Here is a 21194-nt window from a genome sequence, read left to right on the forward strand (position 1 = left end):
TTTGGGCCGAGACACTTCATAAGGACTCTCCTTCAAAGTCCTGATGGTTCTGAGTTAAAGCCCACTTTTAGTTCATAGCTTCTTCAGAATCAGATTCATTATCACTGACTTAAATAAGGTGAAATTTGTTGTTTTGCAGCAGCAGTTGATTGCAAAGACACAAAACTACAATAAATTGCAAAATAAAAAAATGATGCATAAAATTGAATCACAAGGTATTGTTGATGGGTTCATAGACTGTTCAGGAATCTGTCAGTGGAGGGGACAAGCTGTTTCTGATTTATCGAGTGTGAATTTTCAGGCTCCTGTACCTCCTCGCTGAAGGTAGTAATGAGAAGAGGGGTGGGGAGAGTCCTTAGTGATGGATGCTGCCTCCTTGAGGCACGGCCTCTTGAAAGGTCCTCGTTAGTTGTGTGTGCTAGTGTTAGTATTGCTTATACAAGCTATGCTCTAAACCTCCCTGTCCCACACATGTGGCAGTTCGAACTTGCAATGTAATCTGAAGTGTTTTGTCACCAGACATTAATTTATTGTGTATCTGATTTTCAGGAAAGAATTCAATTGATTGCAACCCATCCTCCACCAGCAACTGTCAACAATTATTGCTTTTAAATGATTAAACAGTAGGTAACTGCCTGGTGGTTGCCACCTCCTACTGAACATATCACAGTTGTGTGTTTCTGAGGTGGGGAAATTTTAACTTGCAATTTATTTTAATTGAATTAAGGTCATCAATATTAAAAACACTAGAACTAAAAACTGTATTGATTTACAAAGTGAACAATTCTGACCTCCAGTGCTTTTTGTGACTTTATGGATTTTACCCAGATGCTGCAGTTTCATCACAGATCTCTCAGAGGGTGAGTGACTGTGAAGCGAGCTGCCAGCAGACTGTGGTAGACGCCGGTTCAGTTGTAATAAGAGTAAGTTTGGATAGGTAGGTGGATGAGAAGGGTATGGAGGACTATGGTCCAGGTGCAGGTAGATGGGACTAGGTAGAAGGTGAGGCTGGCAGGGACTGGATGGGCTGAAGGGCCTGTTTCCATGGTGAAGCATGTGACTCTAAAATAGTGCTGTTATGCTAATTAGAATAAAGAATGAAGAAGAAGCCCTTCAGCCAAACACCCATGCCTTGTTCTCCCTACTACCATCAGACAGGAGGTCCCACACCACCAGGTTCACTACAGTTATGACTCTACAACCATCAGGCTCCTGAACCAGCATGGACGAATTCACTCACCACTGTGTTAGTGAGACCCCAGCCAAAGAACCATGGACTGTTCTGATTACAGCATTGCAGGGAAGATGGAGCCAGTGCAGGAGTGATTTGCAAGGGTGTCATCAGGCTTGAAAGAAAAGGGACGCAAAGGAAGATTGGATAAGCCAGGGATGTCTTCCTTGGAATGCAGTAGGTTTAATAAAGGCAGCTAATACTGAGAGGGAACAGGACAAAATGGATAGGAAATGTAGAGGGGTTAAATATCACAGGTTAGAGATTTAAAGTAATTTGTAGAATCTATGAAGAGGGGATGAGGAAAATGTTTTCACTCAGAGGGTTGTAGGAGTCTGAATCTCTGATCAAACCAGTCATAGTCTCATCTACCATGAACAAATCCCTTCTCAGCACTCCCTGCTCCAAAGGAAACAGACATTCTAACCTTAAAGCTGACATTGAATGAGATTATTGAACAGTTCTCTAATATGATAAAATGGATTCTTAACCTCACAATCTGCCTCACTGTGGCCTTGCATCTTATCGCCTGCCTGCTTGCACTGCACTTTCTGTGTAACTGTAACACTTTATTCTGCATCCTGTTATTATTTTCCCTTGCCCTACCTCAATGCACTATTGTAAAAAATTATCTTTATGGATTCCATGCAAAACAAAGATTTTCACTGCATCTTGGCACATGTGTCAATGATAAATCAATATTAAAACGATATGCATTTGATTAATTAGAATTTAAATTTTCCAATTTCCTTGATGAAGCTTGAATTCTTAAGGTTAGATCTTCAGTCAGGACCTCCAGTAGGTTAACTCTTCCACCACCATTCCCTGTATTTGGTCAGTATTCAGGTTTAATAATTACGGCCTGTTGCAGTGATATGGCTTGCAATGATAGTATGTTGTTTGTGCTGTGCATGACTCCTGTTTCTCTGTTCCAGGTATATGCATTGCCACTGCAATTTCGCTGCTTATGATTACAATCTGCGGGATGGCCACTTACGGAGCCTATAAGGTACAGGAAGAGCCCAGTGCCCTGATTCCCTGCAGCTAAAACTTGGTGGTTTTTGGTTAGCTGAGTAAACTCTATCATTTTGTTTCGAACTAAGCATTTTGCAATGCATTCTCAGGTTGATGAAAGTCAATACAATATTTTCACATCTGTAGGTTTAAAAAAAGTGACTTCATATTTTTCCAGAAAGGTTTGTTCCATAGCTAAAAACAGGCTGGCTCCTACAAAGTAATCCCAGCATGGATATGAATTAAAGGAATACTATTTTGCCCTAACACCTATCACATCCACTTTGAGACATTCCCAAAGCACCTGGTGGAGTGCAGTCTCTGTCATAGAGATATTGGGTCATCAAGCAGGAAAACAGGCCTTTCAGCTCGACTGGTCCATGCTGACCAAGATTATCATCTAACTTAGTCCTATTTTTTGGCATTTGGCCCATTTCCCTCTAAGCATTTCCTATCCATGTCTAGGTGTGTTTCAATCCTGTTAATACACCTGCCTCAACCACTTCCTACCTGGCAGCTCCTTCCATATACAGAGCACTCTCTGGGTGAAAAAAGCCTGACTCAGGCTGGAGGAGCAACAACTCAGATTCCATCTGGGTAGCCTTCAACCTGATGGCATGAACATCAATTACTCTTCCTCCTCCTCCTCCTCCTCTCTTTTTCCATTCCCTCTCACCCCTTTTCTTTTTCCTCACCTGCCCCTCACCACCCTCTGGTTCGCCTTCTCCGATGGTCCACTGTTCTCTCTTATCAGATTCCTTCCACTTCAGCCCTTTACCTCTTCCACCTATCACCTCCAAGATTCTTACCTTATCTCGCCACCCACTTTCCCCTCACCTGGTCTCACCTGTCACCTGCCAGTGTGTACTCCCTCCCTCCGCCCCCCAGCCTTCTTATTCTGGCTTCTTCCCCACTCCCTTTGCAGTCCTGATGAAGCGTCCCAGCCTGCAATGTCGACTGCTTGTTCCCCTCCGTGGATGTTGCTTGACTTGCTCAGTTCCTCCAGGGTTATGTATTGCTCTGGGGGAAAAAGTTGCCCCTCATGTCTCGATTGAATCTCTCCTTCTAACCCGAAATCCATGTCCTCTAGTTCTTGCTTATAATGCAAGAACTGCCTTGCCAGTCTGTGATAGCATGCCATCACACAAACAGCAATGTGAACAGAGTGACTCAAGATTCTGCGGGAGCAGGAAATCTGGGGCAACACTTGTGAAGACAGTGGGAACATTATCACGGGGGATCTTCCTTGCTCTTACAGCCACAGAGTCATATAGCACAAAACAGGCCCCTCGGCCCACCGAGTCCATGCTGACCATCAAGCACCCAAGTACACTAATCCTATTTTATTCTCCCCATATTTTCATCAGCTCCCACACATTCTACCATTCATTTACACACGAGGGTTAAAATACAATGGACTAATCCATCTTTGGACTGTGGGAAAAGACAGTGCGCCTGGAGTAAGCCCACCAGGTCGTGCAAACTCCATGCAGAGAACACTAGAGGTCAGGACTGAATCCTGACACGTGCAGCTTTGACCTTCGACTTCCAGCTGGAGGCAAAAGGGACCTCCACTTAATTCCTCATCTAAAAGCCCCTGGAGGGCCACTGGAGAGCTCTTTGTGCTTTGTTACTCTAGTCTCAGGTGTGGAACTTGAACCCATAATCTTCTGAATGAACAACAAATGAGAACAAACCCCCAACTGCAGACGCAGGAGATTCTGAGGTCCTCTGGCATCTTGTGTGTTGGAAATGTTGAGCAACACACACAGAATGCTGGAGGAACTCAACAAGTCAGGCAGCATCTATGGAGGGGAATCAACAATCAATATTTCAAGCCACAACCCATCAAGGCAGACAAAAGATGCCCGTCTGAAACATCGACTGTTCATTTTCCTTCTTAGATGCTGCCTGACCTGCTGAGTTCCTCCAGCGTTCTGTGTCCATTGCTCAAACCACCAGCCACCATTGTACACCAGGGAGAGTTCAATTTGTCTGCCTCTCCAATTCTCACTACTGTGTTATTTCTCACCGACGTACCAAGTGGTAAATTGGGTCTAATTTTAACGGTTCCATTTTAAACACATTTAATTATGCCACTGAATTCTCACTTGTCTCTAACACGTTTCAGACTTAAACCTTCTTACTACGACTGACAACACCTTAGTCAGAACTTGTGAACTGCACTGGCCTCTTTGCCAGTGAAGGCAAGACAGGACAGTGGCAAAGTGGGGAGAGCTGCCGCCTCCTTGTGCGATCCAGGGTTTGATCCTAAGCTCTAGCACTGTCCATGTGGAGTGCGCACGCTCTCCGTGTGATCACATGGGTTTGCTCCAAGGGGTCCCACATCCAAAAAGAAATGAAGGCTGGTAAATTGTCCCTAGTGTAAGTGAGTGGCAGAATCTGAGGGAGTTAATGGGAATTTATGGGAACAGAATGGGTGTAGTGTAGGATCAGTGTTCAGCTCCTCCCTGGGTTACAGACACCCCATACACATGAACGAGTGTTTAGGAGACCAGCGGGGAGAATGGGGACCCATTTACTGGCTAGTGCAGGGCTGCAGGTGTCTTCTGCCAGGTGGGAAAGGGGCACTTCTCCCCACCTTTTCTCCATGGCCCTGACCCGAGCCTCGACAATTGGGGCCTGGGTAGAGCTGAGCAGAGTTGGGAGCGCCAAGTCAGGGTGGGGGCTGTTCTTCTCCCACACCCGCTCACTCTCCCGTCACCGCCGTTCTCTTCCACGCACCGCTGTGGTTGAATTCCAACTTGCGGGCAGTTCTCAAGACGTGACACTTTGTTGTCGCCTGGGAGCCGGCTGTAAATGTCAGGCTCACCGGTGGAAGTCTCTTCATGCGGGTGCACTTCCCTCCTACACTGGATGGAGACTGCTGCACTGAGTGGTGCTCATCAGCCTATACACAGATCTCCAGCTGCATGCCACCTCTGCGGGCTGTGAAAGGCCATGTGCCACGGGGCTGCGGGCCCTTTTCACTTACCCGGGTGGGGGGGAGCGGCTCCTCGCCTTCTGGTCACATTTTAGCTCCACCCTCTTTAATCCAGTATGATGGGGGTAGGGGGTGGCCTAGTGAATTTGCTCCTGGGATTGACCAATTTAGCTATTCATGGTCCTGAGGTGGGCATTGGAGAGCTCCACCTGGGTTGACTGCCTGGCAAATTTCCGAGGGTACGTCTGTGCCTGGGTAACCCTGGAGAAAGAACACGCTTGCCCATGGGTATCATGGAATTGTTCCGTGACCATTGAGCACCACAGGGGATAAATTGCACCCTAGATGAGCATGGTACTATTTTAATTTAGTTCATGTGAGTTATTGTTATAGTGTCTAGTGTTACTGTTGTAGTTTGTACTAATGCAGAAGTTGAAATAAATGTATTTGTACATAAAAATAAAATGGGTGCTTGGTGGTCAGCAGTGGTTTGATGGGCCGAAAGGCCTATTTAATGAGATACTTCAGCAAAGATCAGTAGTGAGGAGTGGATGGACCACATTTTGTGATTCCACTGCTGGTGAAACCTAGAACAACTCACATAGCATGGGAATTTTGGTGTGGAGGGTTGATCTGTAGGTAATCTGGGAATCGCAGATGCTGAAGAGATGAAAGATTATCTTTATTTGTCACGTTTACACAAGACATCAAAGCATGCAGTGTCATGTGCGTCAGTGACCAACGCAGTCTGAGAATGTGGTGACGGCAGCGGTCTGGTGTTGCCATGTTCCCAGCAGCAGCATAGCAGCAGCAGCTTCCAAATGTGGGAGAAAACCTGGGCACCTGAAGGAAACCCACTCGTTCATGGGGAGAATGTACAAACTCTTTACAGACAGCAGCAGGAACTGAACCAAGTTTGCTGGCGCTTTAGTGCATTACGCTAGCCGCCACCTCAAAAATGCCATGTGATCACGGAGAGAACACACAACCTTCTTACTGACGGTAGTGGCTTTGAACCCGGGTAGCTAACATTGTAACCGCATTAACCTTACCACCACTCTACCATGCTATAAGGCAGGTCCACTCTCTGCTGCAGCGTTCACCGTGAGGGAGTGTCGGCATTCTGTTGCGATAGAGGACGGAGTTGGTCAGGTTACTGCCTACAGTTCGTACATCTTTGTTCCTTCTTGTTTTCCAGCAACGCAGTGCCTGGATCGTCCCGTTCTTCTGTTACCAGATCTTTGACTGTGCCCTCAACACTCTTGTCGCAATCAGTCTGGTTGTCTACCCAAACTCCATCCAGGACTACTTGCAACAGCTGGTATGACACAAATACTCTTCAAAATCAAAGTCAAAGTTGAATTTATTGCCATAAGCACAAGAACATGTCTGCTCAGGTGCAATGAAAAACTCACTTGTCGCAGCATCACTGGTGCATAACATCAGATAAGCAGCACTCAGAAAAAAAAAACAGATTATGCAAAATTTTTACAAGAAAGAACACAATTAGAATGAAAAACATCCATTTTACTGCAAAGTGGTCATAGTGTTGTTAAACTGTAGTGATTAGGTTTGTGCTGGTTGGTTCAAGACCTGAATGGTTGAAGGGAAGTAACTGTTCTTGAACCCGATGGTGTGGGACTTCTGGCTTCTGTACCTCCTGCTTGATGGTAACTGTGAGAAGATGGCATGGCCCAGACAGTGGGGATCTTTGACAGTAAATGTTGCCTTCTCGAGATAGCACACCCTGCTGGTGGGGAGAGATGTGCCCATGATGTATTGGGCAGAATCTACTACTCTCTGCAGCTTCTTGCATTCCTGTGCGTTGAATTCCTTGTATCAGATCACACGGCAAACAATCAGGACACTTTCAACAGTACATCACTAGTAGTTTGTTTGATTTTTCAGTGACAAGCTTAACCTCCAGAGAAAGTAAGTCTGTGTGCTGGGCTCAGATCAGGGCATCCAAAATGTTAATGCCTAGGAATTTAAACATGTTCACCCTGAATCCCCTTCTTGAAGTCACAACCAGATATTTAGCCTTCCTTAACATCTCCTCAGACAGTCCCTCAAGACTGAAGGTGATTTACTTCCATGCTGGGTTTTTGAGTGGCTGATGAAGCTGATGTGGGAACCACAGACTTTTCCGCTGACAGGACAGCAGGTGCCTGACAGGGTGGTGAGAGGGTTGTCTGTGAGGTGATTCACTTTTCCCACAGGGCTGCCGTGTGTTTTGAAGGTTCTTGGTTTCCTTTTCAGCGTTCTTTACCCACTGTGTGCAGCCATGGGCCAGACATTCCATGAATCAGTGGCGAGAGAGTCTTAAAGTTATACTGCATGGAGAACAGGGCTCAACTTGCCCACACTGACCACATTGACTAAGTGATCTAGTCCCATTTGCCTATCAGAAACGCAGCTTCACTCTGTCCACCACGAAAGGCAGGATCTCCCAGTGACCATCCATTTCAATTCCACTTCCCATTCCCACACCGAGATGACCATCCACGTCCTCTCCTACTGCAATAATGAGGTCAAACACAGGCCAAAGGAGCAACATCTCATATTCCAACCTGATGGCATGAACTTCATTCTCTATAACTTCTGGTAATCACTCCCCTCTATTTTTCACTACTCCCCCATCCTTTTTCTTAGTTTTTTGTTTTTTTCCACCATTCCCCATTCCGGTGGCCCTTCCAGCCTTTCCCTCCTCCCCTGCCATCATGACTTGTCGTATCACCTTCCTCTGATTCCCCTCCTCCTTCCCTTTCTTCCATGGTCAACTGCCCTCTCCTATCAGATTCCTTCTTCAGCCTTGCCTCTTCCACCTATCCCCTCCTAGCCTCTTACTCCAACCCCCTACCCCTCCCTCACCAACCCACCTTCCCCCATCTCCTGGTTTTATCTATCACCTGCTCTCTTGCACTCTTCTCTCACCCTGCCTTCTTATTTTGGCTTCAGCCCCGTTCCTTTCCAGTTCTGATGAAGGGTCTTAACCAAAACATCGACTATTTGTTTTCTTCCATAGCCGACTGGCCTGCTGAGTTCTTTCAGGATTTTATGTGTGTTGTTCTCATTTGCCTCTATTTGGCCCATTTCCCTCCAAATCTCTCCTGTCCATTTGTGTTTCTTCAAGGATGCTTGAATCTTTTTTCCCTCTCTCCACTAGTTCCCATGGTAGAGCTCAGGAGAGAGTGTGTTTCAGGGATCCGTGCTGATGTGGTTTGCACTGAACGATTATAGCTATTGTCGGTGCTCAGAATGGAGGTGGAGATGGGAACGATGGGAGTAAGGACTGTGTGGATCTGTGTGGTGCCATATACCAGCAGTTCCAGGGATAATTTGTTTCTTGCCTTTTGCTTCCACAGCCTGATGACATGCCATACAAGGAAGACATCATGTCGATGAACCCAACCTACTTGCTCTTCATTGTTGTTTTCTTCATCAGTGTTATTCTGGCCTTCAAGGTAAGCGTGAGCCAACCTTGCTCAGCCTTTCTCCATGGGTTCAAAGTTCAAAGTAAATCTATTATCAAAATGCATATATATCACTATAGCTCTGTCATCTATACCCTTCCTTAAAGACCAAAAGTAAACTCTCACTGAAGCCCTGCACAGTTGCAAAAAGATGTCCATCACTTTACAATATCATTTTCCTTCCTTATTCTGCCTGGGTGGTACAGGATCAGGATTAAATGTTTTATTATTGACTGAAATGAAATGAAATTTGATGTCTTGTGGCAACAGTACAGAACAGACATAACATTACTACAAAATCAATAAATAATGTCAAAAGCAAAGGAATAACAAGGTTGCATTCATAGATTCACAGTCCATTCAGAAATCTGATGGTGGAGCAAAACAAGTTGTTTCTAAAGCATTGAGAGTAAGTCTTCAGGCTCCTATTACTTCCTTCCTGATGATAGCAAAGAAAAGAGGGCATGTCCTAGATGATGAGGGTCCTTAATGATGCAGCCTTCCTGAGGTACCACGTCATGTAGATTTGGGGAGAGCCGTGTCTATGATGGAGATGGCCAAGTCTACAATCCCCTGTGGCCTCTTGTAATCCTGTATATTGATTGCATCCTCCATACTAGGTTGTGATGTAATCAGTCAGAAATTTCCAACAGTTTCTGATGAATCTCCTCAAACACCCAATGAAATATAGCTGCCTGTGTGCCTTCCTCATGATTGGCTCAAAGTAGGTCCCTTAATATCTTGATCCCTAGGAGCTTGAAGTTGCTCACTCTTTCCACCATTGACCCCCTCAATGAGGACTGGTGTGTGTTCTCCTAAATTCTCCCTCCTGGAAGTCCACAATTAATTCTTTGGATACTTCTTGTGTTTCAAAAGCTTGTTGTTTCAATCATTGTAAGAACAATCTGTTTTCCTATTTCCCCCCCACATTGTTCCCATCTACCACCTCTTTTATTTGGCTCTATGTTCCACCTGCCTCTCCTATCAGATTCCATCACCTGCAGCCCTCTGTCACCTGTACCTCTCACCTCCCAGCTTCTGCCACTACTCCTAATCTCCCCTCCTCCATCTGCCTAACACCCCTTCTCACTTATTGCCAGCAGCTCTCGACCATACCTCCCACTCACTTTTTTATACTGACAAGTTCACTTCTATCCTTCAGTCCAGATGAAGGATCTTGACCTGAAACATTGACTGTCCATTTCTCTCCACAGGTGCTGACTGACCTGCTTTTGCTCTTGATTTCGGCATCTGAGGTCTCCTGTGTCTCAATTTTTCAATTTTTTTTTGTTTGGTAGCTCGTAAACATTGCCGATGTTTCCAACTGACCCACTATTTCTGGCAGCTCATTCCAAACATACGTCACACTTTGGGTGAAGAAGATGGCCTGATGTCCCTTTTAAATCTCTTGTCTGTGGTTTTAAACCTATGCCCTCATGTTTACAGCACCCCCTGTCTACTTTCACCCTGTCTCATTATCTTATCTCAGGTCACCCCTCAGTCCCCTCTATTCCAGGGAATGAAGTCCTAAAGTCCTATGCAACTTCTCATTGTAACTCAAGCCCCTAAGTTCATGCAACATCCTGGTAAATCTTTTTCAACTCTTTCTAATTTAATAACACCTTTCTGATAACAATGCGACGGAAACTGTACACAATGGTCCAATTGCAGCCTCACCAGTGTCACATAACTACAACACAACTTCTCAGCTCCTTTACTGAACGTCTTGACTGGTGCAGGCTATCACGTCAAATACCTTCTTCACCATCCTACCTACCTGAGATGCCACTTTCAGCAAACTGTGCACTAGTACTTCCTAGTTCTTCTCTTCCACAACAGAGTCTTATCATTTTCTGTGTTAGTCGTACTCTGGGTTGATCCCCCAAAATGCAACATGTCACATTTTTCTGGACTGAAAGACATTTTCCAATCCTCAGCTGAGGTACTGTTCTACACTGCTGACAACACCACCCCCCTGATTTATTATTGTCACACATACCGAGGAACAGTGAAAAGCTTCATTTCGCATGTCTCCCATCCCCATCATTTCATCACATCAGTACATGAAGTACAAGGGAAAAGCAATAGCAGAATGCAGAATAAACTGTTACAGCTACAGGGAGAGTGCAGTGCAGGTAGAAAGTAAGATGCAAGGCCATGACAAGGTAGACTGTGAGATCAAGAGTCCATCTTACCATACAAAGAAGATTAAAGTTTATCTTAAAGAACCAGGAGCTCCAAACGGCCATGGTGGGTAGAATGCAGGTACACGGTGAAGTGGTCAAGCACTCTGCATCTTGTCTTACCTGGAACCTGGGTCCCTGGAACAGGGAAGCAGCAGCACTAACTTGCTACATGTTGGGGAGTGGGTGGAATAGTGACAGAGTTCTCCTCTGACTGAGTGACTGAGCTGTCTTCTTCCTCTCCAATCTTCTTTCCTGTGGAAATGGAGCAGGCAGGCTTTTGCAAAAGATCAAATAACACATTCCTGTGTACTTTGAGTTGTTGCCTCTTCCTCCTTTAAAATAAACTTCAGTTTTATTTTCACACATAAAACCAAAGTTCTGTTAAGATATGAAAATATTTTCTTGTAAAAAATCAGATGGTGCCAAGATAAATTAATAATCTATGGATTAAACAGAGCGTGAATCGGTACAATTCATGGCATGCTGTTGTTATTGGCCTTGGTTGGACATTATGTATACTTAAGGCAGAGGTTGACAGATTCTTGATTGGTCAGGGCATGAAGGGAGAGAGGCAGGAGACTGCGGCTGAGAGGATAAGTAGATCAGTCATGATGAGATAGTAGAACAGACTCAATGGGCCGAATGGCCTGATTTTCCTCCTGTATCTTATGGCCATATTATCTGGACTCAGGCCTTCTTTACCGTGCGTTCTCGGCAGGCAAGGTCTGATGTCCACATCGGATGCTGATGCTTTATCAGGCTCTGTTGAGCAACAAAGCTGAACTCCAAAGACCGAGGCAGTAGAGTGTCCGGGGGGCAGTTCTCAGCTGGAAATGAAAGGGGAATCTGGGGGGGAGTGGAGATTGGAAAAATAAGTGGAATTTAAGGATCAGAAATCAAAATGTGAGCGATTTAACCTAATCAGTAAAATTCTTTGCCCGGGTATGTCCCTGCTCACCATGGTGCCTCAGTAGCTGACTCATGGGATCCAATACTAGCCTTTCCAAAGTACTCAGAACCAGGACCAGGTTTGTTATCGTTGACATATGTCACAAAATGCATTGTCTTGTGGCAGCAGTGAAGTGCAAGACATTTAAAAATCGCTCTGAGTTGTAATAAAATGCAAATAAGCCAACAGTGCAAAAGAGGAAGAGTGAGGTGGTTTTCACGGGTTCATGGACCGTTCAGAAATCTGATGGCCCGAGAGAAGAAGCTGTTTCTAAAACATTGCGTGAGTGCCTTCAGGCTCCTGTACTCCTCCCTGATGGTAGTAATGAGGGGAGAGCGTGCCCTGGCTGCAGTCCAAAGGCTGAATTCAGAAACTTGAACAAAATCTAGTCACACCAGGGTGAAGTGCATCATCACCAGAGGTGCTGTGTTTCAGATGAGTCATTAGACCAAATTCCAGTTTACCAATAGAACACAGAAAAAGTAACAGTGGATGATTAAGTATGATCTTAATGGTCACAATGACATTGTTTACTTCAATATTTTGGGTTGACAATGCTTCTTTTGAATGACATATCTACAGTGGGAGATACCTCTGAATGTTCAATTTATTTCCAATGGTGCGAATTACTTAAGCCCTTAGTTGCCTGGGTTGATGCAGGCCAATTAATAGGCATACTCATACTTTATTGATCCCAAGGGAAATTGGGTTTCGTTACAGTTGCACCAACCAAGAATAGAGTATAAATATAGCAATATAAAACCATAAATAATTTAACAACAATATGCAAACTATGCCAGATGGAAATAAGTCCAGGACCAGCCTATTGGTTCAGGGTGTCTGACCCTCCAAGGGAGGAATTGTGAAGTTTGATGGCCTCAGGCAGGAATGACTTCCTATGACTCTCTGTGCTGCATCTCGGTGGAATGATTCTCTGGCAACCCCGTTGTCTTAACACTTGGTTGATACTTTTGCAAGTGTTTCACGGTAGCCATTTTGCAAACCATTTCTCTTGGTCTGTTTGAAATTTGGGTGGCGAAGGAGACATCTGATGTAATGGCCTTCATCATTCCGTAATAGAAAAGGCATCATTAGACAGGAAATAGTACAAAGAGGATTAACATGAATGTTGCCAGGACTCGAGGTTGGGCAGGATAGTACTTTATTCATTGGTGTGTAGGTGACTGAGAAATGAACTTACCAAGGTGTAGAAATTCATGAGGGACATAGACAGGGTGAATGCATGCAGTCCTCTCCCCAGTGAAAGCTAAATATTGATCTGTTGAGTTTTTACAGCATTTTCTGTTTTGTGTTAAGTATTGATCTCATTAGGGAAAGTGTTTTTAAAAAAAGTCTGTGAGAGAAGACACAAGAGAGACTGTAAATCTGGAACAATACTGCCAAAGTGCTGGAGGAAATCAGCAGGATAGGCTGCATCTACGGAGGGAAGTTCTGTTCATTTCCCTCCATGGATGCTGCCTGACTCACTGAACTTCCTCCAGCATTTTGTGTGTGTTTCCCTGTGAGAAAAGTGAACTTTAAAGAGATTCTTGACACAAGATAGTGAGAGGGAGAGATTTAAGGGCAGGAATTCAAAGTACAGGTATGTGCTTTCAAGCTTTTGTACCTTCTGTCCAATTGGAGGAGGCAGTTGAGCTCAAAGAGCAAAGAGAAACATTATCTTTCTTTATTTTCCAGGCATATCTGATTGCTTGTGTCTGGAACTGCTACAGATATATCAACAGCAGACACTCAGCTGATGTCCTAGTCTATGTGGCCAATGACACTGCGGTAAGCAACGAGAGTATGCCTTAACTTCTTTAAAATTTGCATCTTCTTCCATCCATCTTCCTCCTTTAGTCCTGCCAAAGGGTTTCAGCCTGAAACATCAACTGTACTCTTTTCCTAGATGCTGCCTGGCCTGCTGTGTTCCTCCAGCATTTTGTGTGTGTTCCTCCTTTGGGAGGTGCTTTGCCAGATCACAATCCTTAATTCACTGAGGTGGAAAAGGAGCAGACCGCAACTCTGGCTCTGTATGACACACCCTCTTGCATGAAGCTAGAATAGTGACAGTAAAGATGGTTATCAGGTTTGACAGAGGGATATTGATCAACTGGGTAAGTGGCCAGAGAATGACAAATGGAGTTTAATGCTCCATTACAGACTCATAACTCCATGACATGTGTTCCTACTTCAACCATTTAGGAGACACGTTGGATAAAAGTCCAAACAGAAAATACTGCGCCCTGTACTGAGTTGCGAATATTGGTTCAATGCACCTAAAGCGAGCACCAAAAAAGGTGGAGGCAAAAATTGGTTATAAAATCACAATTTTCCAATAACACTGTGGGAAGCTAGCGAAAAATTAGCAGGAGCCCTGTCTGAGATACATTGTTCAAGATGGGTGAAGAGCTAGAAGACTGGAGGCTGGCTAATGTTCTGTCTTTATTTAAGAAAGACTGCAAAGAAAATCCTGGGAACTATCGACCAGTAAGCCTAACATGTGTGGAAGGTAAGTTGCTGGACGAATTCTGAGGGATAAGATATACAAGAACTTGAAAAGACAGATGATTAGGGAGAGTCAACAATGCTCAATGCATGGGAGGTCATGTCTCGTAATTGGATGGAGTTCTTTGAAGAAGTCACTAGGAAGGTCAATGAGGGTGGGGGGGTAGACATTGTCACTTAAAGTTCAACAGGGTAGGCTGCAATAAAGAGGTAGAATGCATGAGATCCCGGGAGAGATGGCAACTGGATACACTATTGGCTTAATGGAGGACAGCAGAGGGTAATGCCTGTGACCTGTGATGTTCCAAGGGCTCTGTGTTGGGCCCATTGTTATTTGTCATCAACTGTTTATCAAATGTTTGAATGAAAATGTTCAAGACATGGTTAATAAGTATGCAGATGGCACTAAAATAGGTGGTGGTGATAATAGTGAAAATGGTTATAAAGATTTACAGGAGGGTCTTGATCAGCTGGGTAAGTGGGTCCAGGTATGGCAAATGGAGTTTAATTCAAATAGACAAATGAGGGTAAGACTTTCACAGTGAACAGTAGGGCCAAGGAAAATGATATAGAACAGAAGAACGCAGGAGTACAAGTACAGGATTCCTCGAGAGTGGAAGTTTCAGGTTTTTGCTTTATCACAAATGACAGAAAGGCTTTTTTTCAAGGTGCCTCATGGAAGGCTCATCCAAAGGATTAAGGTGCATGGACTCCATGGTGAAGGAGCCATTTGAGTTCTGAAGTGGCTTGTCCATAGATGGTATGGTTGATGGGACTTATTCTAACTGGAGGTCAGTGACTAGTGGTATTCCACATGGATCTATACTGGAACTGCTGCTGTTAGTGATAAATATAAATGACCCGGTTGAAAATATAGATGAGTGGGTTGAAATGTTTGCAGACAATACTATGTCTGATGGTGCTGTGGATGGCATAGAGTATTGCCAAATGTTACAGTGGGATGTACACTCAGTCTCTATACTTTATTAGGTACACCTGTACACCTAATTGTTAATGCAAATATATAATCAGCCAATCATGTTGCAGCAACGTAAAACCATGCAGACATGGTAAAGAGGCTCAGTTATTACTCAGGCCAAACATCAGAATGGGGAAGAAATGTGATCAAAGTGACTTTAACTATGGAAAGATATTGGAACCAGATGGGGTGGTCGGAATATCTCAGAAACAGCTGATCCCCTGGGAATGTCACACATAGAAACATAGAAACATAGAAAATAGGTGCAGGAGTAGGCCATTCGGCCCTTCGAGCCTGCACCACCATTCAGTATGATCATGGCTGATCATCCAACTCAGAACCCTGTACCAGCCTTCCCTCCATACCCACTGATCCCTTCAGCCACAAGGGCCATATCTAACTCCCTCTTAAATATAGCCAATGAACTGGCCTCAACTGTTTCCTGTGGCAGAGAATTCCACAGATTCACCACTCTCGGTGTGAAGAAGTTTTTCCTAATCTCGGTCCTAAAAGACTTCCCCTTTATCCTCAAACTGTGACCCCTTGTTCTGGACTTCCCCAACATCGGGAACAATCTTCCTGCATCTAGCCTGTCCAATTCCTTTAGGATATTATACGTTTCAATAAGATCCCTCCTCAATCTTCTAAATTCCAACGAGTATAAGCCTAGTCGATCCAATCTTTCCTCATATGAAAGTCCTGCCATCCCAGGAATCAATCTGGTGAACCTTCTTTGTACTCCCTCTATGACAAGAATGTCTTTCCTCAGATTAGGGGACCAAAACTGTACACAATACTCCAGGTGTGGTCTCACCAAGGCCTTGTACAACTGCAGTAGTACCTCCCTGCTCCTGTACTCAAATCCTCTTGCTATAAATGCCAGCATACCATTCGCCTTTTTCACCGCCTGCTGTACCTGCATGCCCACTTTCAATGACTGGTGTACAATGACACCCAGGTCTCGTTGCACCTCCCCTTTTCCTAATTGGCCACCATTCAGATAATAATCTGTTTTCCTGTTTTTGCCACCAAAGTGGATAACCTCACATTTATCCACATTAAATTGCATCTGCCATGAATTTAGACACAACATGTCTAGATTTTACAGAGAATGGTGTAAAAACAGTTTTAAAAAAAGCACCCAGTAACTGGCAATTCTGTGGGTGAAAAACACCCTGTTAATGAGAGAGATCAGAGGAGAATGGCCAGACTGGTTCAAGCTGACAGGAAGGTGACAGTAACTCAAACAGTCATGCATTACAGGAGTGATGTGCAGAAGAGCATCACTGAATGCACAAAATGATGAACCTTGAAGTGGATGTGCTTCAGCAGCAGATGTCCATGAACGTACACTCGGTGGCCACTTCATTAGCTACAGGAGGTACCCAGAAAAGTAGCCACTGGGTGTAGATCAGTTGAAGGTATGGGTGGAGGAATGGCAGACAGGAGATCAAATGTAAAGGGACAGTACTGTACACTGTTAGTGGCAAAATGCTTACCAGACCCTTAACTGTTGGTGTACAGAGGGATCTTGGGGTCTAAGTGCAAAGCTCCCAGCAGATGGCTGCACAGGTTGATAGGTTAGTAAAGAAGGTCTACAGCATGCTTGCCTTTATTACTCAAAGCACTGAGTACAAGAGTCAGAAGGTTCTTTTGCAGCTTTATAATATTCTGGTTAGACCATATTCAGAGTATTGCAATTAGTTCCAGTCATCCCATTGTAGGAATGACATGTGGATGCTTTGGAGAGGGTGCAGAAGATGTTTACCAGGATACACAGAGTATTTTCTAAAAGGAGAGGTTGGACAAACTTGGATTATTTTTTTCTAGAGCAGTGGAGGCTGCGGGACAGATTGTGAGAGACAGAGATGGAGTAGACAGACAGTATCTTTTCCCCTGGATTGAAATATCTAATACCAGAGGGCACACATTTAAGATGAGAAAGGGTAAGTGTAAAGGAGATGTGCGGGACAAGTTTTTGGCACAGATGTAAGTGTTTGGAATGTGCCGCCGGGGGTGGTGATGGAGACAGATTCAATAGAGACATTTAAGAGGCCCTTAGATATGCAGCTGAACATGCAGGTATTGGGGGTGGGGGGGGTATGATTATCGCGTGGGCAGAAGGGTTGAGTTTAATACACAAAAAATGCTGGAGGAACTCAGCAGGTCAGGCAGCATCTACAGAAATGAATAAAACAGTCAACGTTTTGGGCTAAGACCCTTCTTCTGAACTGGAAAGGAAGGGGGATGATGCCAGAATAAGAAGCTGGGATAAAGGGAAGGATGACTGGAGAGGAGGTGATAGGTGAAGCCAGCTGTATGGGAAAGGTAAAGGACTGGAGGAGAAGGAATCTGACAGGAGAAGAGAGTTGACCATGGGAGAAAGGGAAGAAGGAGGAGCACCAGGAGGAGATGATAAACAGATGGGAAGAAGAGGTAAGAGGCCAGAGTGGGGAATAGAAGAGGGAAGGGGGAGGGACAAAAAAATTACCAGAAGGAGAAATCGATTTTCGTGCCATCAAGTTGGAGGCTACCTCGACGGAATATGAGATATTGCTTCTCCAAGCTGAGAGTGGCCTACCTCATCGTGGCAGAAGAGGAGGCCATGGATTGACGTGTCAGTACAAGAATGAGGATAGGAATTAAAATGGATGGCCACCGGGAAATTCTGCTTTTGGTGAAGTATTGCCTCACCTGGAAGGACTGTTTGGGGCCTTGAATGGCGGCGAGGGAAGAGGTACTGTAAATGGGCATGTATGGCACCTCAGTCATTTGCAGGGATAAGTGTCATGAGAGAGATTAGTGGAGCGGGACAAATGGACAAGGGAATCACATAGGGAGCGATCCCTGTGGAAAGCGGAGTGGGAGGGAGGTAAAGATGTGTTTGGTAGTAGAATGGCATTGAAGATGGTGGAAGCTGCGGAGAATGATGCGTTGAATATGGAAGCTCATGAAGTGGTAGGTGAGGCAAGAGGAACTCTATCCCTGCTAAGGTGGTGGAAAGATGGGTAAATGCCAATGTCCAGGAAATGAAGGAGATGTGGGTGAGGGCAGCAACAATGGTGGAGGAAGGGAAAATTAGTTTAGCTGGGCACTTAATTTCTAACTTAATCAGTGTGACACAGCGCCATAGGTCAAAGGGTCTGTTCCTGTGCTGCTCTGGTCCACGTTCTATGCTTCTATGAAGAGGTGCACTGATGCCCGGTGGAAATGTCAGACAGGGTGCTTTACCCTTGCCCATGCGACGCGTTGAAACTTTGGCTGGAGTGGGTGAGGCTGCAGGTTCCCATTCAATTCACTTTCTCAGTGACAATGAATTACAGCAGATTTAACCACCATGGAGATTTAACCTCATAAAGGAACCAAGGCTGTAAAAAAGATATTAGGGCTTAGTCTGTACTCTGATATTAGATATTAGTTTCCAGTCTTGCAGATTACAACAGTTCAGTTTTTTACTTAGGCACATAATACAAATTATGAAGGACTCCACCCCTCCCCAGTCCCTGGAAAGCCCTGCTACAACTGTGCAGGTGAAATCAGAGCCAGAGATCTAGGTCACTTTTAAAGAGGGAGATACCGTACGACTCTATGGACCATTGATAAGATCACAGGAATCAGGTGCAGGAATAGACCATCCAAGGTTGCTCAGCGATACATCACAATGGGAGCTGATCCAGAGGCAGGAGTTGAAATCCCATCTGGGAAGGTGAAATGCAAGTAATGAACTACACTGGGATAGAAACCTGGGGCCAGCAACGGTGATTGTGAGAAGTTCAGACTGTTTTGTAAAGCTAGTGTTTTTCTGGAGAGGAACCCTGCTGCCCTGACCTGGCCTGGCTTAAATGTGACTCCAGCCCCAACACAATACTGTTGCCACACCACAAGGGCAACAGGGTAGCCAGGGTAACAATTAGCAGAACACTATTATAGTGGCAGCGACCCGGGTTCAATTCCTGCCGCGAAGGAGTTTGTATGTTTTCCCCACAACCACACGACTTTCCTCTGGTTTCCTCCCACATTCCAGAGACATATGGGTTGATAGATTAATTGGTCACATGGATGTAATTGGGACATGTGGGTACGTTGGGCTGAAAAGTCTTGTTACTATGCTGTATCTCTAGGTTAAAAAAAACAAGTAAAGACAAGAGATTCTATAGATACCGGAAATCTTGAGCAACACACACAAAATGCTGGAGGAACTCAGCAAGTCAGGCAGCATCTGTGGAGGAGAATAAACAGTCAACATTTTGGGTTGAGACAAATCATCAGTCTTGATCCCAGCCAGAAACATCAGTTGTTTTTGCACTCCACAGAAACTGCCTGACTTACTGAATTCCTCTAACGTTTTGTGTGTCTTGCACAATACTGCAGCTCTTCACTGCCTCCTTAGCCTAGGGACAACAGGGCCAATGTTGTTGACTTTCTATGAATGAACTTAAAGAGCTTCAGGTGTGGGGAGGCTGTGAAAAATGCAACAGAAATAGAGCGATTGTTGAGAACGTTTCAGTGGTGGAGCAGTGGAGGTGGGGACATACTTTTCCTTCTCTCTGTAACATAGTCTCTTTCTTGCCATTAGGTTCTCCTGCCGCCGTATGATGAGGCTAGCATAATCACCGAGAAAGATCCACCCCCACCTTACATCTCTGCTTAAAGTCGCAAGAGAAACAAACTTACAAAACATGAAAAGAACACTCGTATGCACACTGTCTAACTAAACACTATTTAAAAGCTATCTTCATTCTATTGTGCAGCGTGTTTTGATTATTTTGGGAATGAAGCATTCCATAATTATGAGTCTTGTTTTTCCTCCAGTTGTTGGTTTCAAATGTAGATATCATTTATCCATAATTTATTGCATCCAGCGATGTTTAAATGAAATGCCTCCTCTGAAAATTGATCAGTTTTATTATTCCCATAGATTTATGAAAGTCATTTGGGAGAGGAAATGTTCTACTTAATATGGTATCTTACAGCAAAAGTACAATGTGAATTGGAAAAGTGTGTAAAATTTTAGTAACTTTGATTTCTTATGATTGTTTTGAACTTTATTCTTCTTGTTAACAGTGTGTGTGTGTGTGAGTGAGATGCCCAAGATAAAATTTCATGGAATCATAAACTAGTGCAATACAGAGAGCCGATTCAACCCACTGGGTCTTTGAAAGGCTTCTTCAACGTAACCCATTCCCTCTGTCCTTCCCCCCACATTTTTCCCTCAACTGTTTATTTAACCCCAGAAGGGCCTGTGACCTGTGCTGTATCTCTAAGTAAGTACCCCGAGTGTAGGTAGATGAACATATTACATAGAACATAGAAATCTACAGCACATCACAGGCCCGTTGGCCCACAATGTTGTGCCGACCATGTAACCTACTCTAGAAACTGCCTAGAATTTCTCTAGCACATAGCCCTCTATTTTTTAAGCTCCATGTATCTATCTAAGCGACTCTTAAAAGACCCTATTGTATCCACTTCCACCACCATTGCTGGCAGTGCATTCCATTCACCAACCACTCTCTGTGTGAAAAACTTACCCCTGACATCCCCTCGATATGTTAAAACTGCGCCCCCTCATGTTAGCCATTTCAGCCCTGGGAAAAAGCCTCTGGCTATCCACACAATCAATGCCTCCCATCATGTTATACACCTCTGTGAAGTCACCTCTCATCGTCCGTCGCTCCAAGGAGAAAAGGCCAAGTTCACTCAACCTATTCTCATAAGGCATGCTCTCCGATCCAGGCAACATCCTTGTAAGTCTCCTCTGCATTCTCTATGATCTCCACATGAGCTGCATAGATGAGCAGGGAGTTTCTGGGAGAGTTGATGGGAACATGAGGAGAATGAAATTGGATCTGCGTAGAATTAGAGAGAACAGGTGAGGTCGATGGTCGGCACGGACTCCTACCTCCATGC

The 21194-nt window shown here is 44.6% G+C and overlaps 1 protein-coding gene across 1 annotated transcript in view; it reads left to right on the forward strand.

The window, feature by feature from the left end:
• Positions 1–20079, forward strand: part of laptm4b (lysosomal protein transmembrane 4 beta) — a 48938-nt gene extending 28859 nt beyond the window's left edge. Inside the window, exons 3-7 of the mRNA XM_072264409.1 lie at positions 2167–2240; positions 6388–6510; positions 8555–8653; positions 13496–13588; positions 19861–20079. Of these exons, the coding sequence (XP_072120510.1) occupies positions 2167–2240; positions 6388–6510; positions 8555–8653; positions 13496–13588; positions 19861–19935 (464 nt within the window). The 3' untranslated portion in view covers positions 19936–20079. The remainder of the gene's footprint in view (positions 1–2166; positions 2241–6387; positions 6511–8554; positions 8654–13495; positions 13589–19860) is intronic.
• The last annotated feature ends 1115 nt before the right edge of the window (positions 20080–21194 follow it).

The sequence above is a fragment of the Mobula birostris genome, chromosome 1 (assembly GCF_030028105.1).
Source record: "Mobula birostris isolate sMobBir1 chromosome 1, sMobBir1.hap1, whole genome shotgun sequence".
NCBI lineage: Eukaryota > Metazoa > Chordata > Chondrichthyes > Myliobatiformes > Myliobatidae > Mobula > Mobula birostris.